The 23656-nt window shown below is 38.3% G+C and overlaps 1 protein-coding gene across 1 annotated transcript in view; it reads right to left on the reverse strand.

Moving 5' to 3' along the window:
- Positions 1 to 23656, reverse strand: part of LOC117417141 (ski-like protein) — a 31700-nt gene that overhangs the window by 6694 nt on the left and 1350 nt on the right. The window contains exons 2-7 of the mRNA XM_034924792.2: positions 22207 to 23328; positions 7773 to 7865; positions 7428 to 7513; positions 5993 to 6219; positions 2238 to 2473; positions 364 to 594 (exon numbers count right to left, since the gene is read on the reverse strand). Of these exons, the coding sequence (XP_034780683.2) occupies positions 364 to 594; positions 2238 to 2473; positions 5993 to 6219; positions 7428 to 7513; positions 7773 to 7865; positions 22207 to 23259 (1926 nt within the window). The 5' untranslated portion in view covers positions 23260 to 23328. The remainder of the gene's footprint in view (positions 1 to 363; positions 595 to 2237; positions 2474 to 5992; positions 6220 to 7427; positions 7514 to 7772; positions 7866 to 22206; positions 23329 to 23656) is intronic.

Raw genomic sequence — 23656 nt, forward strand, 5'->3', positions numbered from 1 at the left:
AATGATATTGTAATACAAATTTAAAAAGAAAAAACTGATTGTTGCAACATGTGACCTTTATACAGTACAGTAATAGTACAGTCTCTTAAATGTCTACAAATCTTTCACTTGTACTGGTTGCCATATTGAATATCAGAACATGTATTCAGGAAGTAACAGCTTCCACAACAGACTTAAAGACAAATGACAAAATTACTTATAATTTATAATAATAAAAAGGGACCTGGAACTGTGGTACTTCTGGGCTGTAAACAAGCTATTTTCATTACACTGAAAACCTCCTTTCAAAACGATGTCTAAAAATCCTGGTTAAATATATGCAGCCCATTTTGATAGTGGTGTCTGCTATTGGATTTGGTTTACCTGTGCTGCGTACTGTGCCTCCCGGTCCCTCTCAGAGGAGCGGTCACATGCACAGCCCTGCTGTCTCAGCTGCTCCAGCCTCCACTCCAGCTCTATCTGCTCCTCTCTGAGCTCCTCCAGCCTGCTCGTCTGCTCGCTCTGCACCAACTCCAGCTCCTGCTGCAGCTCGCACTGCTCCGACAGCTCCTTCAGCCGAGGAGACCTGCTGGGGCTGCGTAACAGATCCAGCTCCTGCAGCCCAACAAATACACCAACACTGTTAATCTAGGGCAGGCCCGGGGGGGGGGCTCTTCCACTCTGGGTTTAAACAGGTGTAATAAAATAATTAGCTACTGGATGGGGTTTTAATGGGTTCAATCAAATAATTTTGTAAAAGATAGCTGGAATACACTCAGTCTCTAAAGCTGCTTCTTCATAATCGCATTCTGACTTTATTGTCACAGAAACCGCAGTCAACGAATCCACATTAGCTGGTAACTCCACCTAACTGCAAGTCTTCTAATTGAAAGTTGAAAGCCAGCCCTTTACAAAAGTATAATAATTCTGGGATGGAAATAAAGACTCCATTGTATAGTACTTTGATCATTCTTGTCTAAATCCCACTTAGTTACAAACATAGCTTTTTAATCTTGGAATGGCTCAAACTGCTATTTACTGTCTGCCTGTATTTATTTATTTTTAGTAAAAGATTCAACTATTTTAAGAAGCTCTATACTTTTTGCATATTGTCTTTAAAAATTAAAAACAAAATGTGATGTTCATAAGCAGTATAATTTAAGAATGAGACTTCTGAATAGTTCAGCAATACAATAAATGTACCTAGATCAGTTAGGCTGTGTGGTCCAGTGGATAAAGAAAAGGGCTTGTAACCAGGTCCCCGGTTCAAATCCCACCTCAGCCACTGACTCATTGTGTGACCCTGAGCAAGTCACTTAACCTCCTTGTGCTCTGTCTTTCGGGTGAGACGTAATTGTAAATGACTCTGCAGCTGATGCATAGTTCACACACCCTAGTCTCTGTAAGTCGCCTTGGATAAAGAAAACAGGCCATTAAACAGGCCATTAAACCAGTAGTTAAAGATATTTCATTGTTTTCAAATAATTTACCCACTGAAATAAAATATTCAAATATATTTCAATTCATTGATCAAATTAAATCTAATTGAAATAGAGCAGTTTCCAAAAGATAACTGAGTGGTTAACAAGGACAAGATTACCCTGCTTAGAATGCAGTATAATAATTAGGCTACTGTACGTTACAGTTACATGTTCATGAATGTATTTCAACTACTTTACTCATATTTAAATATTTTCAATTAATAGTTACTTTCTGCAATCTGTATTTAATTATTTTCAATTATTTACAATTTGTATTGAATTATTTTCAAATAATAGTTACTTTCTGCGATATGGATTTAATTATAGTTACTTTTCACAAACCATATTTATAACTATATTTATCCCAGGTCTGGCTGTAACCATAAAGTACCACAGAGCTAAGAATACTTGCAAATATACATGTTGCATTTTGTGTTTTATTGTCCCCTATACCTTTTATTGATGTTTGCAATCATTCCGAGTGGTTCTTATTGCATTTTTTATTAAGGTACTTTGATACTGAGTTCATAAACATATATACAACCTTGGCTAGATCAGCCAAAGTGTCTTTATATTAGTAAACGCCAGCACCACACACTCAACAGTTTTACCAGCAAAACTAAAGGAAATGAAGAATGAATGTCATAAAAGATAAGGGGACAAAAACAAAAAAAGAATATTAAATTTGAAACTACTCTCTATTTTTAAATGGAAGAAAACTCAATTAATTCGGCAAAAAAATAATTCCAAGACCGTGCCATGACACATGGAAAGTACCATTTGCAACTGTGTTTTCTTTTCCAGGGTGGCGTTGAGCCTCTCTTGCTGTTTAGTGTACATCTGCACAATTTCCACCACGATTTTGTCCTTGTCATCCTCCGAGCTGATGTCCTTAATGAAAGGCAAGTAGGCGTTCTCACTCGGGTTGGTTTCCATGGCAACAGCCAAGGGGCCATGCTCACCGACATGTTCGGATTTCACTTGATCTGCAGAACAACTTCTAGTGTGGAGATCTTTATAGGAAAGCAGAGACATACAAATACAAAAATTGAATGATACATTCAGCAACTTACAATTTAAATGACTAATCCTACAAGCTCCGTGGGTGGTTTTTAGACTGCATAGTCGGGAAATGCTTGCCGAAATGACAAACACACACACACAAAAACAAACATCGTTTTTTTTAGGTTCTTCTATTCCCGGAATTTGGTAATTTTTCTTGAATGAATGAATGAAAACTCTAGAAAATGGATAATGGGTGTTTTGGGGGTGGGTAGGGGGGAGCTTATTCCACAGAATCAGGTAATTGACATACTGTAGCTGATTTATGCTCAAATTTGCTTGGACTTCATGTACATACACATATTATTTATAGACATTAAAATTGAACTCCTCAATTCATCATCAATCATTTGTTAACCAAATCATTATAAACACTGCTGCACATTCTATCAATTTATTGAATTAGTTGATATTCTCTTAAAACGCCTTTCCCAAAATGTTATTTAAACAACACTCTTTGGAAAATAAAAATCATATGTCATTGTTTAAACATTTGATTTTAGACTCAGAGGACAGATGTTCCTTATAAAAGGAAATTAACATGGTAAATTTGCAGAGGAATTTCGTTGTTTGGTATTTTTAGCTTGCTTATAATACTACAGTGTGCATTTACTGTGCTTTAGTACACTTTGTTATATGATTTAAACATGCCAGGTTATTAAAAGATGTTGCCTAGCTGTAGTGCCGGTATTAAATATTATAAAAATTCCACTCAGTAACAGGGAATTCTGAGACTAGACCGCAGATTGCTACTCAGCCTAATATATCCCTCCCACAAGAAAGAAACAGCAGGAACCCCCCACTGAGACTGCTTAGACTCCTGTGATGGTGTACAGGACAGGAATAGATAGAGACAGGGTTCTTAGAAACCCAGAGAAAAATCAGAGAATAAACTGTGAGGATCTGCAGAGCTTAGGAACGTTTTGGTTTAAAGTCCTTTGCATAATGAACGTCTTTCATATTCCAATTTGTAACCTGTACATAACAAATCAAAAACACTAATATGTTTTTTTTTTTAAATACACAACTGAAGTCACACCATAAAATGTATTACAAAATTCTCCTGCTGATTTGACATAGATCTCTTTGTAGCAATTGTTACCTGCTCAGTGCTTGGCTTCTATAATATGGTATTGCGGATTGCAGTACATACAACATGCTATGAGCGTGCTTGAACATTTTATTCATATTGTACTTCTGATCTCTTCCTGTCATTCACATATGAATGTGTTTGGATTGACCTTCACAGACCCTTGTGTAATGACCTTTTTTTTATATGATATACAGTCACTTGGTTAAACTGTATTGCAATCAAGAAAAGGTAGCCCACCATGACCTACTGTACATCATACGTACATGTGAAAACTGTACCTTTAACAGATATACATGTTCCTCTACATAACCCCAGATTCTAACACTCCCAATAACTTGTGACTTAAAAAACTGTGTTGTATTTCTGTATCGTAAAGCAGTTTTAACAATTTCAAGCAAAACGACTTTGTGGTATATGACCAGAGTTATTCAAAGCTCCAGATGAGGGGTTTAAGAAATGTAACTGCTTGTAAAGTATTTTCAAACAGGAAGAGAGGCTGGATGGCCTTGCTGAAGTGATCTCGACTGGCAGACTGAAGCAGCACGTGGCACCCAAGCAAAGCTGTGCCGCTGGCAGTCAGGAATTTATTTTAACATTAAGGTCAATTAGTCACAGGTCACAGGAGAATGACATGACACAGGCGGTTAACTGCGTTTCAATCAAGAACATACATATTGAAACATGCCTTCAATCTAAATGATACAAAATAACTTTTGCAGCCTAGGACAAAACTATGAACTCCCAATGTCATTGGGTCCCAAGACAGATGTGAAAAGAGAGTTCATTTTTTATATATATGACACACACACACACACACACACACCGTAAAACATCCAATAATTTCCAGGTCTCAAATAATCGCTGGTCTCCAATAGACACCAGTGTCTAACTGTACAGTGAGCTTATCATAAAAAAAAAAAAAAACTAAAAACGCAACCCTTATAATATATCACAAAACAAGTTTGTATTTGGCTGACTTTCAGCACGCTCAAAAAAGCTTCAAAACTAGTTTTAAAATGTAATAACGGCATTAAAAAAACTTTATGCATTACGTGTACCTTAAATAAGTTTTCTTATTATTCATCTCGAGGGTAAGTTTCATCGCTCAAGCTCCTCCTCATCTTCCTCAACTTCTCTGTGCCTTCTTGCGCACTATGTAGATGTTGAAGTTATATAACTGGTATTGCTTTTATTGCTAATGTTAAAACCAGTTTTGAAGCACTTTTGAGGGTGTTGTGAACACACAGTATGAACTTATTTTCCGATATTTACAGGGTTTGCTTTTTTTTTCGTATTAACAGTATTTCATGCGGTTGTTTTGCAATAAAGATGCTTTGCTGGTTCATTTTCCATCATTTGTCCATGCTTACCAATGTACACGTTTTTTGATTAAGAGGATACTTATTGCTTTTATTATTATTATTATTATTATTAATATTATTATTATTATTATTATTATTATTATTATTATTATTAACAGTGGTAGATGCTATTGAGTTTTTCAATGCAGATTTGTTCTTCTGCTTGTTCGTTTTGCAACGTTTTGCTTATCCTTGTTTACCAATGTATATATATATATATATATATATATATATATATATATATATATATATATATATATATATATATATATAATACTTTCGCTTTATACTTGAGGGTGTACAATACAATGGAATTTTGTTATAAAATAAAAAACTCGAGCATCGCCCAGGGGGGAGGCGGGGTTTAGGTCGGCCAGGGTGTCCTCGGCTCGCCTCGCACCAGCCAACCCTGTAGTCTGGCCGGGTGCCTGCGGGCTTGCCTGTAAGCTGCTGTAGCTCTTGGGTGGCTGCACGGTGAGTCTGCAGTGTGAAAAAAGCGGTCGGCTGACGGCACACGCTTCGGAGGACAGCGTGTGTTCGTCTTCGCCCTCCCGAGTCAGCGCAGGGGTGGTAGTGGTGAGCTGAGCCTAAAAATAATTGGCCATTCCAAAATAATAAAAAATAATTGTCAACAACTAAATTTAAAATAAATAAATAAATAAATAAATAAATCTGTTACTTAATACCCCCTGGCACACAACCTTTTAATGATGTTGCTGGAATGTTGTAATTTAGTTATGTCATTACTATAAGGTTGTGTGTTATCTTGCATAATAAATGCCAGGTCTCAAATAGGCACCGGGGCTACTGGCAAACATTATAAATAAGCGCTGGGGTGTTTAAAAGAAGTTTTACATAAAAATTTGAAATTGGTCTATGTACAGTATAATCATCTGATTTTTCTTCTAATAAGAATAGTTCATGAATGTTAATTAATTTACCACCTGGTCTCAGTAAAACTGCTGTCTTACTGCCATCCCTGAAAAGTCTTAGAGAAAAGGATGGCTGTAGCTCACCTATGGCACCAACTGATTTTGCCATTCTCTGAGATTCTTCCTCTTCATCAAGCGATCCTTCAGAGCAGGATGAAGCCTTCTCGCCTTCGTGGTAATGGTGCCTCAGCAGGGCACCAAGCACCTCCTCACTTCCCTCTGCAGCTCTACCAGAGTCACGGCCGTGGGTCAAGGAGGCACGCAGCGAGACATTGGGGGCCACTACTTTATCATACATGTATAGGTAGTAGCTGTACACAACAGAAACAAAATAAGACAAGCATAATATTAATACAACATTGTCTAACAGGTACATGCATAGGAGATCTTTAAAAGTGAAATATAACATTTAAAAAATTGAACATATTTCTCAATTGCAGCTGTATAATTCCTTCAGAAGATGTCATTTTCAGTATATGGAAATTAGTTTATAATACTGTTTTTTTTTTCATTTTTTCCTCTCTGGTTCTTTACCAAAAAAACTTAAAAAAATAATTTCATGGCAAGGGTGAACAGGGACTTCATATACTTCAACAATCAGCAGCCAAGGATATGTATATTTCATGGTCAGACAAGTGTTAATCCTGCCAAATCCAGCAGTCTAACCAGGTTACTATGTCATTAGATGATGAGGGCACTTGCTTTTTAAATAGCATTATCAATATAATCCAGCTACTGCTAGCCTAATGTGTTATTTCAGAGATTAAAATAAATAGAGACCAATTTCCCCCTTAAAGAATATCAAACAAATAGTAACAAATCCATTGCAAACAAAGAAATGTGCAATTTGCGTTAAATTCTTTGAGATTCACAAAATAATCCCCTATTTCAATAACACTGAATATTTTCATTTTTAGGTCAGAACATGCTGTATTATTTTAGTATCTATTAGAAGCGCATAGTCTGTCAATACTAGGCAATGCACCAGGGACATTAGTTCAAAATGGGTGAGGAGCCCGGACTTAAAGAGGGTGGATCTGGTATACAAATAGATATTCAAATGCTGATGGCAATTAACATTCAAGAAAAAAAGAATGTCAAATCGACAGGAAAGCTAAGGGTGTATTTTTGTTTGCCTCCATCAGCAGAGCTCTCTCGTTTCCAGCAGAGGTCTGACTGTGTAGGTAAAGGAAGTTTTTCAGAAGAGGGCTGCGGGTCCGTGGAGGGTGAATTGACAGTCTGAAACCAGCACCATGGCAGCTGAAGTCACCTATTCTCTTATGCTCTTCCAAGCTAAAGGCAGAGGAAAATTTCTACTGGAAGAGGGGGGGGACAAAAGCGTGATGAAGCAGATTTGTGCTTTTCCAGAGGCAAAGGAAATCACCCAATATCATACATTAAATAAAAGACATAGAGATAGATATTTAAGAAATCAAAACTAGTACTGTATGAAGTAGCACCATTCAAACACCCATCCCAGACGGGCAATGAACTAATACTGTATGACTGTACTGTGTACCTTGGATGGACGACAGAATCCTGATCTGGGTCCTGCTTGATGTCTGCATGCCAGTGCTCGAACAGCACTTCCTGCTGGGGTTCAGGCTGTGGAAAGAGTAGTATGTCTTTAGTCCAACTGAGATCCACTTTTATTTAAAATGCACAGTTTTTTGTATGTAGTTTTATACAGTACATCTACTCTTGGTTACATATCCTGGATCAAGGTACTTTAAGATCTCCTGTTTTAACATTTGATACCTTACAGACAGAAACAATATACTGTTGGCTTTGAAAAAGGACATTGAAAGCCCTGTGTTAAAACAAGAGCATACCATCTAATCACACATTATAACAATAACTGTACCTTTTTGACCGAGTCATTGTCTGGTAGCTTGCCCTGTAGATTTGAGAGGTTGTAGCGTGCCTTTTTCACCTGGAAATCTTCACAATGGTCCTTCTGAGGGAAATATAAGTGGGTTGCTTTCAATTTTACTAAATGTTTCTTCAGCATTACTACTGGTACAGTATTTCTAGAAGCAAAACATGCATTAAAAAGGGGATTATCTTTATTATACTGATAACATTATATAGGAAACGTTGACATTTGCCACATTGGTACATGTGGCACTATACCTGCAAATTACACCCTGCACAAGTTCAATAACTTATTCAGATTCTATTGCCGTTAGTTAAATATTGAAGAAGACTGGAAAGAGCCACATCCTTGGCACCAGACGTGGCTCTTTCCAATCTCCTTCAATATTTAAATAGCCTTGAAATCCTCTGAGAGCATGGGGACAACACCTGGCTTCCCAATAGAAGAGCTTCAGGGCATGTTGCTCAAGGGTGTAATGACATCTCATTCCAAGTCATGCGTCAGAGGTTGCTATCGGCGTAGCACAACAGAGGGCCTCGGAGTCGCATTAAAAGACATGTAAAGAGTCCTGTGACTTGATTTGAATATTGACAAGGAACATAATTCAGTCCCCGGGGAGATGCTTTTTACACAAAAAAATGTATACATTAAAACAAAGCCTTGTTAACATGATCAATGGATGCAACGATCTGAAAAAACTGTCATGTCTATCATCCCACACCCCATACAAGGAAGAACATAAGATTCCTCAACACAAAGTGAAAAGTGCTTCAAACCCTAAGCTATGGAGAGTGTACAATAGTGAGCCATCCCTGGAATTCTAATGGAACCGATATCCCTCTCATGTCAGCTCTCCTTATTTTTTGGCCTGTTTCCTCAAAAAGCAAACTGCGTCTTCTGACTTCATTAGCATTTTAATCACATTTAATTTATTCTGTAAATAAACTGGCTCGGCCCTTCCATTGACAAGCCTGTTCTTCGAATATGAGAAGCAAATTAATCCAAAAGACCTTGCAGCCAGTTGCCAATTTATATCCCTCTCAGACAGTCCCCTTATGGCATTATTAATGTACGATCTAATCGGAGTTTCCTGTTCTAGAGGTACACTTTCCTCATTCATTCACCCAATAATCGGAGAGAAGGAGGGGGTGGGAGGCTCCGACAGGACATGCAGCCACTTTTACAATCAATACGAAAATATGATGTTTTCCTTTATCACGATTAGTAAAAAAGAAATGTACAAAATATTGAAATATGCTATGCGTCAATAGGTTGTGCGTAGGCTGTCTCTTAGTGTGTATGTAATCTTGTGAAGTCTGGTATGAGAGAACTGTTCTGGCTGATCAGACTATGCAAAAATCTCTTACACAACGGGACATACTACACCAACATATTAAATATCATAAAAATGAAAATTGTATTTTTCTCTACTGTAAACATGAAAAGTGTGTGTCTTTAAACTTTACAGTTCTGTTGCATAGCAGAATATCTGGGCAGCAGTGTGGAGTAGTGGTTAGGGCTCTGGACTCTTGACCGGAGGGTCATGGGTTCAATCCCTGGTGGGGACACTGCTGCTGTACCCTTGAGGAAGGTACTTTACCTAGATTGTTCCAGTACAAACCCAACTGTATAAATGGGTAATTGTATGTAAAAATAATGTGATATCTTGTAACCATTGTAAGTCGCCCTGGATAAGGGCGTCTGCTAAGAAATAAATAATAACTATAATTTGGACAAAAAGATTTCTTCTGTATGATTTACTGTAATAATGTTGCCACTAGAGTATTAAAGAATTCTTGGCAGTGACAAACAAAATATCATAAGATTTCAATCGAAACCCTGTCTCTTTATTTCACTTTTATTCATGGTTAAAAAATGCAGACAAATCTAAACATGACATACACAGTACCGTTTGTTCATTTACTGCTTGTAACAAAGCATCCGTAATAATGTGGTGGTATGAATGCCAAATGAAGCGTTTCAAGTGGTACTGTATGGATTAGCACAAATTCAGCCATCCCTGTCCACCATTAACGTTGTGCCATGCCTGTGCTGCCAGCTACAGCACAGCATAAACTGTCTTTATCCCTCCTGGTTAGGATCTACAATCACCTAGCTGACTTCACACAGACTGCCCTGACTAGTACCTGGTCTTAAGCTTCTTCAGGTCATCATGACCTCATTTCCATATTGTGATTGGCTGGGCTAATCAATTTCCATTTTACATGAAGGCAAAGCGTTAGAGGTATAGTAACTGCAGAAAGCCTATCTTGGCCAGTAAATATGTACACATTTTCTTAAACTAATGCTGGTTGCACAGAAGGGAGAATTGAGGCTGGGCTATGTCCATGAGTTTTTAGGCAGTTTTAGAAAGTGAACAGTGACCATTTTGATAGATTATGGCCCCAGGCTATTAAAATAATTGCCAGTAAACAAATTAAGCAGTGTTCAAGACCTACCGATTCACTCACCAAGGTTAGTTTTAATGAACATATTCACATACAGCACTGGAACAAGTAATGCTCTGGCTGGTCTCCATCAGGCTGCAGAAATCCCCACAGAAACCAGTACTGTATCTGTGCTGGACATACTGATGTATAGTAAAACATCACCATAGAAAAATGGCAGTAATGAAATGCACAGAGAACAACCAGTAATTTAGTCTACACAGCCCCTTATGCTTTAAATAAGGAGCTTTGTGGACTAGTAATACAGGATTATTCTACACAGCTCTTCCAGCTTTTCATTAAAACATCAATAAATTCTGAAGGGACCAGCCGCTGATTGAGTTCTTTTAAAATGAGCTCGTTCAGGGGTTAGTGAAAATAAACATGTAATCCTGGAACTGAGCTTGCTTTCTCATGACTGCGTACTTGAGTAAATCCCTTGTGATGAGGAGTCCTTCTCTTATAAAATACACTGTGCTGGGATTTATGGTCCTCAATCAACTACTTAAAAGGCATTTTAATTAATCTTTCAACAACGTGTCACTATATTTTTGTTACTCCAAAAATGAACTAAATAAATAAATAAATAAAAAGACTGAGGGTCTTTCAAAAAGATAATGTTATTCTGTACCACTGCGTATTTATTTTCTCCCTTACTGTCTGCAGTGATTCTAGAATTTCAGAACCCTCCAGATGGGATTCTGAAGTTCAAAAACTAATATGGTGACATTTCTTTATATTAAAAGAAACAGATTCATATGTTCCGTTTTAGGTTAGTTATGCTTATGCCATCAACCAGTTAAAGCAGTATAATATACCTGTACAAACCCAGAAATACAAACGGCTCTGGGAAACATTTCCAACTAAGTACTCTATGTCTCCATGATCAAGGAAATCCACTACTGTTCATTAACGCCATGTAATTAACAGGGGGCAGAATGAAACAGCAGCCTGTTGGAGTAGATGCTTCAGGCCCATACCACAGAGCAATATGCTTTTAACATTAGTAGCTTCTCTAGTCTCGATCAATGCTGCCTAAGTGAGAAGAATACATGTTTTAACCTTCCCAAATATTGTAGGCTTAACAAAATACTACCGACAATAATACAATATATATAATTGTAAAGCACAATTCAGAGAATGACACAGTGTCCAGAGTTTAACTTCATGATAACTGGATTGGAATTCCAGGCAGTCATTCAACCTGGGTTTAAATCTGAACTGCAAACCCCTGACCTTGACACAAATGCATTTATCCACCGACAGTCTAGTCCATCTGCCATTTACTACAGTAGTACTGCACCAGGAATTGTATTTAATGATAGTATCTTTTAGTGCAAAGTTTGAATGCCTGCTACAGCTTTTAAATACTGTCTGTACAGTAAATGCCACATTCATCAGATAGAATTGCCATCAACAAAACAAGTCAAGTTTTAAAGAGTACATCACAGTAAAACGAGTCCAGTAACTCAACCCAAGGCGCAGTGGAAAGTGCAGTAGCATTACAGTAGTTACAGGGATCCAGTTGACTTTGCCATTTTGATATCTGAATCCCACCCAATATCAACTGTTACTGGACCTGCAAATACTGTAAAGTACATGGCCTGGTTTAAGTGGCGATATTGTACAACTTATCAATACTGTACAGTATACTACATAGCTTCAGTACCTCCTACGGCTGCATTTCACAGTGTGACAACAAGCTGGCTTCAAGGGTAAGGGGGAGCTTGTGTCCATCCAGCTACATCCACAGTTGCTTTGGGGAATGAACTGTTAGCAAGTTTTCTTGCTGATAAAGTAGGGTGGCAGATGAAAAAACAACAGACATCAATACCTTATACTTTAATCTACAACTGAGCTGGATTGTGGGATACTGCTGCTTTAACATAGTAGAAAACATTTATAAAATAATATTGTGTTCATTTATTTTCACCATTAACTCAAGATAAACCAATTGATGTAATCATCTAGTCTCCAGAGGGGTCTTTGCTCCCTTTACAGGCAGGTGAAACTGGGGGGGAAACAAATGATATCAAGCGAGTGTCTTGCCCAACTTCACACAGACTGTCAGGCGCTGACCTGGGACTTGAACTGAAGATTTCTGGACGATTATTGCAAATTCCTACAACCATCACACCACACTTCCTCGAGTAAAACCACACGTCCTACCAAACCATTTGCTATGTAAATATGTGCAGATCGTTGAGATATTCCATCAGTCTTTCCATTAGACAGCCGTTTATGGCTTATAAATATAATTTGATCAAAGGCTAACATTTTCCTTTGACGTAGTTTCTAGCAGCACTTGAAATCACACCCTTTTTGTTGTCAGTTGTCAACTACAGATTGCTGCAAATCCAAATATCAACAATTCAGCGATTATCCCTGTTTGTTTGTGTGGCTTAATCTTCTGGAATGCTTGCGAAGTTCAAATCAATGGTCAGGGTGCACATAGCTCAAGTGGTAATGGTGATCAAACAGACATGTAGACAATGCTTGGGCACAGCCTGTGCAATAGCACGTTAGATTCGGGTGAATGTACACTTCGACATTTCAATAACGGCTGAGAAAACATTCCTAACATTTATTTACTGTACGTATTTCCTGACCGGTCATTCTAAAGATAAAAAAAATCATAATGGTTTGCCCTAAAACCCAATTAGTTCCAAATGAGTCCATTCCATTTCCACAATGAATGAGGGAATCATTCCTAGTGAAATGATGTTATTAACCACTTAGAATATTGCCTAGATTTTGCATCTCAGCAATTTACGCGTATCTTTAAACATTTATAATATACTGTAACTGCTTTTTCAGAAACCTGCAGATACACAGTAACATGTTGCAAGTTTGGGCCTCCCTGCTTTAAGCACAAACAAGTGTAGGAATCATTATGTAACTCACTGACAAACAACTGCAGCTACTTTGTTTCTCAGATTTTGCAAGGTGGCTTTAAGATAAATCTGTTTTACAGCCTTCACGTTTCTAGCAAGTTCAATTACTGTACACCAGCCCCTTCTGTACACTTTACCACAAGTCATTACAAAACTAACGTTAATCTGGAAACCCAGTGTCAACACAATACCAATTTTATACCACGAGACTTTGTGTGTGTCACAGATCAGTTCTGCCTGAGTCATATTCAGGAATGGAAGCTTCTCAGGGCCTTTGCTGCAGCTGGGAAGCTGACGCATAAAAAAAGAATAACTGCAGATTTAAAAAATACAAAGAAAAAAAAAAACAGTCCCGGTACTCATAGTGTGGGCTGCACAAAGATTGATCTTAAGATAAATTTCCAAATAGGGCTACGGCAGCAAGGTTAAAACATTACTAAATGAAAATCATCACAATATACTGTAGTTTTATCAGGTTACCGTAAATAGCAATCAGGAAACCGCACACTATTAATAATCTACTACAGTAGTGTACCTACCACAATTTACTACATGATTCAGAGTTACAGTAACTCTTTGATTTTTACCATTTGTTCTATTGCTCAACCTAAAAGCTGGCAGTGGTTAAAGAAACAGCTTTGTACCCAGGAGGTCCCGGGTTCAAATCCCACCTCAGCCACTGTACTGCGTGACCCTGAGCAAGTCACTTAACCTCCCTGTGCTCCGTCTTTCGGGTGAGACGTTATTGTAAGTGACTCTGCAGCTGATGCATAGTTCACACACCCTAGTCTCTGTAAGTCGCCTTGGATAAAGGCGTCTGCTAAATAAACAAATAATAATAATTATGAGCATGCAAGCCTCTTACAGATTGTAATGTATTTTTGCGATGAATGAAATGGTACGTCCTATTGTATAAAGCTCTGGGATTCACTTTACAGTACAATCACTTGCAGCTCATTGGATAGGAGTACTGTAGGTAATGTTTACAGAAAAAATACAACCTGCTGTTAGCAGTCTAATAATGTGATTTTCATCAACTGTAGTGGAATTTTAAATGATTATTTTTTCCTCTGATGCTTAAACCATGTATACCCTAACTAACACCAGTTACAGCCCGTTTCATCAAAGTAAAAAAAAAAAAAAAAAAAAACAATGAGAAAAAGAATAGTTCACCTTGCTATTTGCACATTTGCTCTTTTAAAATCTTAATCTGCTATTCAGCAGTTTCCATGGCAGGTTGTGAAAAGTTTCGCAGTGACAGTTTTCAGCAGGTTCATCAACTTCAAAAGCACATGTACAGAATAATGCTGGATCAGAACTCAACAGCAGAGAATACGAATGACGTGCCATGATTTTTTTTTTGCTGTTATGATTAGACGCTGGGCGATGATGATGATGATGATGATGGTATAGTGATGCTATGAAGCAATCGCACTGCAACAAATTGCTCTTTGAAATTAACATTTCAGGTTGCTATTAATATGCTAAAATCAGTGTAATCATTACTGCAAAAAACTTTAATAAATACCAGGGTTGACTGATTTAAATCAAGTTGATTTAAATCACTTGGTTTAAAAAAAAAAATATCAATCATTGATTTAAATCATTTTGTCATTTACTACCTATTTTATATAGTTTCTCAAGAAAAATATGTTTTAAAAACCTTTTATTAACACAAACACTCTTACTGTCTAGAAACTAAAACTCTTAGGGCTGTATTCTGATCACAGCGCAAATGTAAGTGCGATTGGCGCTTGCCCCCGATTCTGTGGCGCATAAATGGTGCGAAGATGTAAAAAAAGAAATACTGCACTGAAATGGTATTCTGAGCGATTCTGATGACAATGCAATAGGGTCCCAAATAGACAACTGAGCACTGTGTTAAGACCCGCTGAAACCAGGTTTATTTAGTGGTGCAATCAGGAACTTTAACAATTGAACACACTATAAAAAGCAAAGTAGTCCTAAGTAACAACTGCTTGTGTTTGGACTGACACAGAAAGAGGAAATCAAAGAAAGAAAAGTAAATGGAAAGAATGGCTGGGGTGAGTGAGGGGTATTTTTCTTTGGCGTACTCCATCGTTAAATTCTTGTAGTTCACATATTGCAGTTCACATTTAGAGGATGCCACAATGATAAATAATTTGCTTTATTTATGTATTCATTTTTTAGTTTGGTATGTAACTATTCACAAACCACCATTTCCAACATCCTTAAATTTACAGTTTGGAGGTACTGTAGAGCTACAACTACGGTACTCCCAAAAAAATTCCATAATTAAAAAAAAATCGATTTAAATAAAAAAAAAATCTGATTTACATCAAATAAATCCTATTGATAAATTCTGTACTGTACGTGTGTCAGTTCCATTAGCCGAGCTTAATGCACCAACGTGTGACACAGAACCTGCCAGCCAACTAGAATGAAGTGTTGCAGGCAGAACCCTATCACAGCTGAACTATAAACTCTGCACGCATGTGTTACACTTAGAGGAACAATCACATAAATGAATACAAATATCAGTATAGGAGATACTTCCGGAGATACTGCTTAGTTATTTTAATAAAATAATCAGTGTTATAACTGAAGAAGGGATTAGCCAAAATTTCTCTTATAGTTTTACCTCCTGTAAGGGTGTGTGTGTGAGGGTGTTAAAATGAATACTTTTAACCGTAATTGCCACTGTAAAAAGTACATTAAATATGAGTAGTACACAAGTCTCATCACTACTGTAATTGTAAAACAAAACAAAACAAAAAAAATACAGAAATAAGCAAGAAAGCTTAAAATTAAAATAGCTGTACACAGAGGAAGGCACTTGCTGAAACATTTGTCTGCTTGAATGTACTAATATTTTAAAACAGTCATCTTAGACTTTTTAAATACATTTTTGAAAGTCATTTTTTTTTTTTTGGCAGATAAAAAGGTACTGTTAACCTTATAACCTTTATATCATATCCAAGGAATATGCCAATGCAGAATGGAAATATAGCATTGCATTATGGCTCCAAAAGATATTTGCAGTGTATGTATTCTGAAATATATAAACTGTTTCAATTTGATAGCCACTGTCGGCACTGGACTGTGCTTGGCAATGCATGTTTACCCATATTGATCACATCAATCTCACTCAAGTGTGTATTGTTTTGTGAAAAATAAATAAATCTGGCATTGGAACAGAACTAGTGAGACAGAAAAAGTCAATTAAAAAGGATGACCAGGTTCTTACTCTTCCAATTAATCTGGAGCCTTGATTTGTTGTCAAAAATGGTTGTTTTCCTTTCACAAATCGCACTCTGCCTTGGGAAACAGACTTGACGCCATTGTACCTACTTATTTGACAGCATTATTTATAGCAGCAGGATGGGTTTTGTATGGAGTAGTACGCCACCAGCCTGCTAACGTATATTCGGGATAATAAAGGAGAAGAGAATGAGAAACACGGCATCACTGATGTTTGATGGTGTTACAGCACTGCAGTTCTGATTTTGTTGAAAGCTCAAGCTCACAATACAAATTAAATGAATTTAATTCAAAATGAATCAAACTTCCTCCAGGGCTCTGAGAGCTTTCAAACCAAAACTGACGTGTTCTCTTTTTATTACAAAACCTATGAAATAATAATTTATTTTATTTTTTGGGTTGCCGATGTTGTTGATTAACGACATTTCCACTGACTTCTGTATCCTGAATATGGCTAAGAATGACCCTCATAATCTGGCACTGCTTGCCATATTACTGACAATGGTTAGCTCAATAACTGTGTGGTCCAGTGGTTAAAGAAATGGGCTTGTAACTAGGAGGTCCCCTGTTCAAATCCCACCTCAGCCACTGACTCATTGTGTGACGCTGAGCAAGTCACCTAACCTCCTTGTGCTCCGTCTTTCGGTGAGACGTTGTTGTAAGTGACTCTGCAGCTGATGTGTAGTTCACACACCCTAGTCTCTGTAAGTTGCCTTGGATAAAGGCATCTGCCAAATAAACAAACAAATAATAATAACTGGTCCTAAACAAGTTTTAACACAATCCAATAAGCAAACGTACTGTAGACACAGATGAGGTCACTTTCTTACAATCTGCCTTTCATACAGTGCTTTGGACTCAATCCTCCTGCAAGGTCTTTCAAGTTGAATTTGCTCTCCATGGCAACAAGGAACACAGACAAAGCTACTGCTGATAAAATCATTTGTTTTTACAATTTGGACAAGGCACTAACTGTCATCTGTCATGAACTGAAGCCATCTACAGGATTTGCCTGTGATTGTTTTGATTGCTTTAATTTGATTAAAAACATAAGCAAGGTAAGAGAATACAGCAGATTTCAGAAACAGTAGTCTTACAGTAGAAAAACGTACACAATATTCCACCTGGCATCACCTACACTATTTATAACACTATTTGATTTGAGTTTTTTTTGTTGTTATTTAAAAAAAAAATATTAACAAATGAACTAATGAATACATCTGACAACACTGAATAACAAAAAGTGTTTGATAGAACTGCCACTCCTCAGCAATTTCCGTGTAGAGTGACTGACACTACTGGGTACTTAGCACATCAGTTCACATGTACTGTGCATACAGTATGTGGTATACTGCAAAGTATAATTTACTTGTCAACACAATCTAGGTTATATGGTGACCTCCCCCAATTTATCACAGACACAGACAATCGATATGTTTTTGGAAACCTCTATATTTGACCTTTTTAAATGTAATGATTATCTTATCTGGTAATCCGTCCGTGCTTTGTTATTGGCTGCTAATTGGGGAAAGAGTATTGACAAAGACAAGCTAAACATCTCAAAGTGACATCTAGCTTACATAATTGAGTGTGCCAGTTCTTGGTGTGAAGAATTAATCCTCAGCAACATTTCTAAAACTTTTTGTATATACTGCTCATCTGTTCCAGGTTTCTCAATCAAGTTAGCAGATTGTGGGCCCATCATTTTACACTATAGGATAAGGACAGGTAGAGGGTAGATGATGCAACAAGTATGTGATTGAATAGGCCCCATACAGTTGCCATGCAAATGCACCACTGCTGCGTTTATCAGCAGACATATGCAAGAAAAGAAAGCGTGCTTGCAAACAATAAGAAAGACTACAAACTACAATACTGGGCTATGATCACCACTGAAGAGCAACACCTCTCACAGCTATGCAGGGGTGAGGCAGACTGGGCTAGTTTATGGAACTCAACATGGTTTTATACTGCATTTTATATGCTGCAGGTACTGTATCTGTGCAATGGAAAGGACTTCTAATGACAGGTACTGTATAATAGGAGAAGGAACACCACATGTGGGACCAAATGGCTACTTGAAAAGGCTGAATTGGAATTATTCTATGGCCACTGTGAACCAGTTTCCTGGAGCTTTTACAATACAATACGAATTGGATCACTTTGAGAAGATACTGGCCAGGGGCTCCCGAGTGGCGCATCCAGTAAATGCGCTCCTCGCAGGATGTGCCCTATAGCCTGGAGATCGCTGGTTGTGTTGTCCTCCGGCACTATAGGTCTGGTAGCATTGCTGTGGATCTGCGGTGCGAAAAATGACGGCTTGGAAGGAGCACGTTTCGGAGGACGCGTGTTTCAGCCTCCGTTTCCTGAGTCGGCGGGGGGGTTGCAAGCAGTGAGCCGGGGATACAGATAATAATTGGGCATGCTAAATTGGGGTGAAAACCGGGGTAAAAATAATTGGCGACGACTAAATTTAAAAAAAAAAAAAAAAAAAAAAAAAAGAGAAGATACTGGCCATGGGAATACTGCCTCGGCACAAAAACTAAAAACAAAATTAGGAATCAGCCAGATCTAAGTTAGTACATTAAAAACAGACGAGAACAAAAGTTTTTTTTTTTTTTTTTTTTAATGTACTGTACACTGAGTAAAGTGTTTCCCCCAAAACGTACCAGCGTGGAAATTGAGCCAGACTGCAGAGATGGTACTTTACAGTAAGGTGCTTACAGCTGATGTGGAGAAAAATGAGCACAACAAATCAGGCATGACCTTCAGTAGGCCATTAAAATCCTTGTAGACATGCTTATTCCATTGTTAAAGCTCAGCGCGGTTCCAGTAACTAATGACAATACATGGCCTAATTCAGATGCAAGGTAAAAAAGCCATTGTACCAATAATGTGTATTCATTAAATAAGAGATACACGGATGTTGTGTAGTGGAATTGCCGGTGATGTCAGACAGCGAGCTCAGAGTGGCTGTCTGGGAGGAAGAGGCGTTGTGGTCTCAAAGTCACAGGTTTCCATACAGAAAATTTGTGGCTGTCTATGCCTGTGTCGCAGTGCTTGTTTTGTTCTTTTACAAACCAAATCTGTTGCAGAAGAGAGAACCACTAAGTCAGGCAACTGACAAAATAACTTCACAATCCCGCGGTCAGGGAACACGTTGACCTAGTTTTAGCTTAAAACGAAGCCAGATTCAAGGAAAAGACATGGACGGAAAGCTTGACTTTAAAGCCACATCATGTATAAAGCATTTTAAATGCAGATCTCTCTCTCAATTACACTCTAGACCCAGTTATGAGGCACCCGTTTGCCTTACAATGCCAACCAACAGACCGGTCTCTTACCATGGCACCTGACAACAAAGGAGGATCACTGTAAGTCTGTCTTTTATTACAAAGAATCCAAATTTAAAGAAATAAAAAAGCACCAAAACAGGTTATTTTAAAAAATAAATAAATAAATAAATAACAAACAAAAAAAAACATATTTGACATTGGAATTGCAAGTAGATGGCTGATCTGGCTCTTTCCAGTAGTTAGTTCAAATGATGGCATCCAAATACAACACATTCAGCAAGGACTACTGTGCTTTTAACACAGAAGAACAATCTGTAGTTTTTTATTTGTTCAGCCTCATCCAGAAATTGTGTACATTGTTGGTGATCAGAGTGTTTACTGAAACAAAAAATACAGGCGTTTAATTATAATAGAAAGCAACACCACAGAAAGCATTAAAAGTCTGTAAGTGCCATGTTTTCTTCCCCCCTAAGCTTGTAAAAACAGAAGAGAACTAAAAATGTAGACCACAGTACAAATGAGAAGTCAGGGAGAGGGGCATGGGGGGAAACAGAAAAAAAACAGTCATCTGAAAACGAAATTAGCAGAGAGAATTTCTCAAGGTGTGAGACACTGCCAGACAGGCACGTGTCAAGCCCAAATGTTTACAGCTCATTATGCAGTGAGAAAATAATTAGACCCCAGACCAATGTGGGGCACCATGCTCTGAATGAGAACAGAAATTAGAGGTGATGACGGCTTGCATCATGCCTGTGGTGTACAGAATTCTGTACAAACTGTCTGCAAGTCTCAGCAAATGCAGACACAGTACATAATCAGCTGTGTGGTTTACAACCCAGACTAGACGCCAGACAATATATCCGGTACCTTTCCACAGCAGCTTTAGTATAAATGGCAGATTAAATGCTACAGTACTGTATTATTATTTGTTTATTTAGCTGACGCCTTTATCCAAGGCGACTTACAGAGACTAGGGTCTGTGAACTATGCATCAGCTGCAGAGTCACTTACAAATACATCTCACCCGAAAGCCAGAGCACAAGGAGGTTAAGTGACTTGCTCAGGGTCACACAATGAGTCAGTGGCTGAGGTGGGATTTGAACCGGGGACCTCCTGGTTACAAGCCCTTTTCTTTAACCACTGGACCACACAGCCTCCTATCTGTACAGATATAAGCTGCTACTTGGTAATATCACAGTAATTGGACCTCTTATGCTACAAAATGTACCCTGTGTTGCATTTATAAGCTTGTGCAAAACTCCTGGAGCATTTTTCATTTGCCCTTGTACGGCATCAACTGTTTTTGCCTTCAGTGTTTTAACATTTGTAAAGTCATTTAAGACTAAATAAAGAAAATACAAAAAACACTTAAGGCTACAACTCTAACCAGTAGAACAGTGGATTTTTCACAATTTAGTTTTCATTGTCCCACTGCTATGAATTTGTTTTAAGACTACTTCTAACCTACTAGTATCACTGTGCTGGAGGTTTGTTTCAATCATTTTGAAAGAGCACTGGTGTTGCTGCTTTACACTGTAAAGCACACAAGGGGTTTTTCCAAGAAAAGCTATAGCCTAGCTTGAAACCCCACTGGTATTATACTATGGCTGCCACATCAATTGCCTTACAATAGAATCAGAGAAAAACTAGTTGGAGTGCACCTAGAGTATCAATGTTCTCCCTACTACAGTAGTACACTGTTTGTGGGAAGTAGAGGACTCCACTTGCTGTTTTTCCAACAATCTCATACCAGGTGTGGATTTAAAAAAGAATTTTAATCAGACATACTAAAGCACACTTTCAATTTCTTCCATCAGCAACACCTGGCATGGAGTCTGTGGACAAATCTGCATACTGTACTGTACCGAATAGAACACTATTTTTTTTGTTTCAGAGCCCAATCTAAGTTTCACAAAACAAAATCACAAGGAGCTATTATGCCAGTATGATGCCAGTACTGGTTACTAAATGTATTATTTTGTAAAGTATAGAGTGCATGCAAAGTGACTTCTAAATTAAATACAAGCCACATTACAAGTGTGTGCAGACATCTTCTAAAGTGCTCCTAAAGGCAAAGTTAGAGCAGAAGGTTTGAAACGCTGGGTCCAATCAGTTAGGCTTGGCTGCATGCAATACCTACAGATTCATATAAGGTCATTCTGAACAACTGTGATACCAAGGTACTGTAGCTGGGATTAGTGCTTAAAAAACTACTCGGAAATTGGAAAATGGAAAGCTGAGAGAAATTTTAATTAAAGAAAAAAAAAAACTCTTTCCATCTCTCCAATATTTTGACTCAGATTTAAATTCTATCTGAAGTACCAACAGCATTTTTAAAGGAAATTCATATGAAGGTACTACAACGAGAAAGTAAAAGTCTTGGGGTTATCTGCAACTTCACTAAAATTGATATATAAAAGTGAATCTGAATCTAATCTAAAACCTTTCACGCATGCAAGGCAGCCTTTGTGTTTTACAGCACAAACCCAATAATCCAAACCACTGGGTGAACAAAGAACCACACAGTTTGCACAAAACTTACCTTTTCAAATGTCCTTTTCTGTTGGAAGCTGAACTTCTCCTTGATTTCTTCAAGCCGCTGCTTCAGCTGCTTCTCCTCTGGAGTATTGTAATACTTTTTCCCAAGCTGGAGATAGCAGTGCCACTTGGCCGAGTCGAAGCCCCAGTGACAGGTCCTCTTGTCAGGTGACTTATGGGAATGCATCACAAACTTCTGGGGAGAAAACATCAGCTGGCACTCCAGGCACTGGATGCAAGTGGCATTAGGCTGTGTGTATAACTGCATCACAAACAAGCCCTGACACTTGCCCAAGCATTCATGCTCTACCTTGAAGTTTGAGTCGGTCTCTTTCAGTTGAGTCAATGTGCTCTTGCTTGCATGCTTGCTGGTATTCTGCATAAGTGTGCCTGGGCGCAATAAAGTATTGCACAGTCTCTGAGCATCCGTCAGCGTGATGAGTCCACAGGAAGGTGCACTGAATGGCAGGATGCCCAGCACTTTCAAGATGTGAAGCTGGTCAGCGTTACACCTTGAACAGTAGATGTACAGCTCATCACAGACGGTGTTAATCTGCTGTAGGGAAAAGTCACGCAGAACCGAATTAAGGACCTGAGGGAGACACAGTCTATTCTCACCGCCAACCATGAAACAGGAAATGGATTCCCCCTCCAGTAGGGAATGAGTAAGCTCAGTGGAAGTGTCAGAAGGAATAAGCAGGGGGCCTGGCAAAGCCGTTGGTGATGCAAGTGGCATGAAGACGCCGGGGGACATGCATTCTTGGGTATTTCGAGCCGAAAATGTTGCTGGTCCACCCAAGGAAACCTGGCTGCTGATGTGGAACTGGGCCAGGGTGTGCTTCAATCCTGGGCTCAGATCCAAAGGCTTTGCCCCAGGAATCGGAACCTGCTTGCCACACTCATTGGACTCTGCTTCCCCAGTGTCTTCCACAATTTCTTTCTTTATTTTGGGGGTTTTAGGGACCCCCTCTGTTGTTCTGCCATTCCGATGCATTTCTGCAACAAGCCTTTTCTTAATAGGAGTGTCCTCCATTCTCTCCCTACTCAGCTTCTTCATCGCTCCTTTAAGAAATGGTGCTTCGTGAGAAAAGGGTTTTTAAAGTTGTGTGCTGGCCATTGTTTCCTCCTGTTAAAAAAATAATGTGGTTTAATATTACAGTAGTTTACAAATTCTCAGCTGTCCTTTTACATCGTTTTTGTTCTCTCCATTGCTTATATACTGTTGTACGTCAAATGTTAGGTATAAGATTACATTTTGTTAAAGAAAATAATTGACTCAAAAATATATATTGTCCAAACCCCATTGACGGATACTGAAAATCACCCAGGCTTAACCAACCTAATTTGTGCTTAATGCCTGACACACTCTGGTGGTCCACAATATGAACTTTAGCGCTGAATCAGCCCAGATTAGACAACGTTTAAACAAACATACCATTGAAATCAGTTCAGGT

This window comes from Acipenser ruthenus, chromosome 12 (assembly GCF_902713425.1).
Source record: "Acipenser ruthenus chromosome 12, fAciRut3.2 maternal haplotype, whole genome shotgun sequence".
In the NCBI taxonomy this organism is placed as follows: domain Eukaryota; kingdom Metazoa; phylum Chordata; class Actinopteri; order Acipenseriformes; family Acipenseridae; genus Acipenser; species Acipenser ruthenus.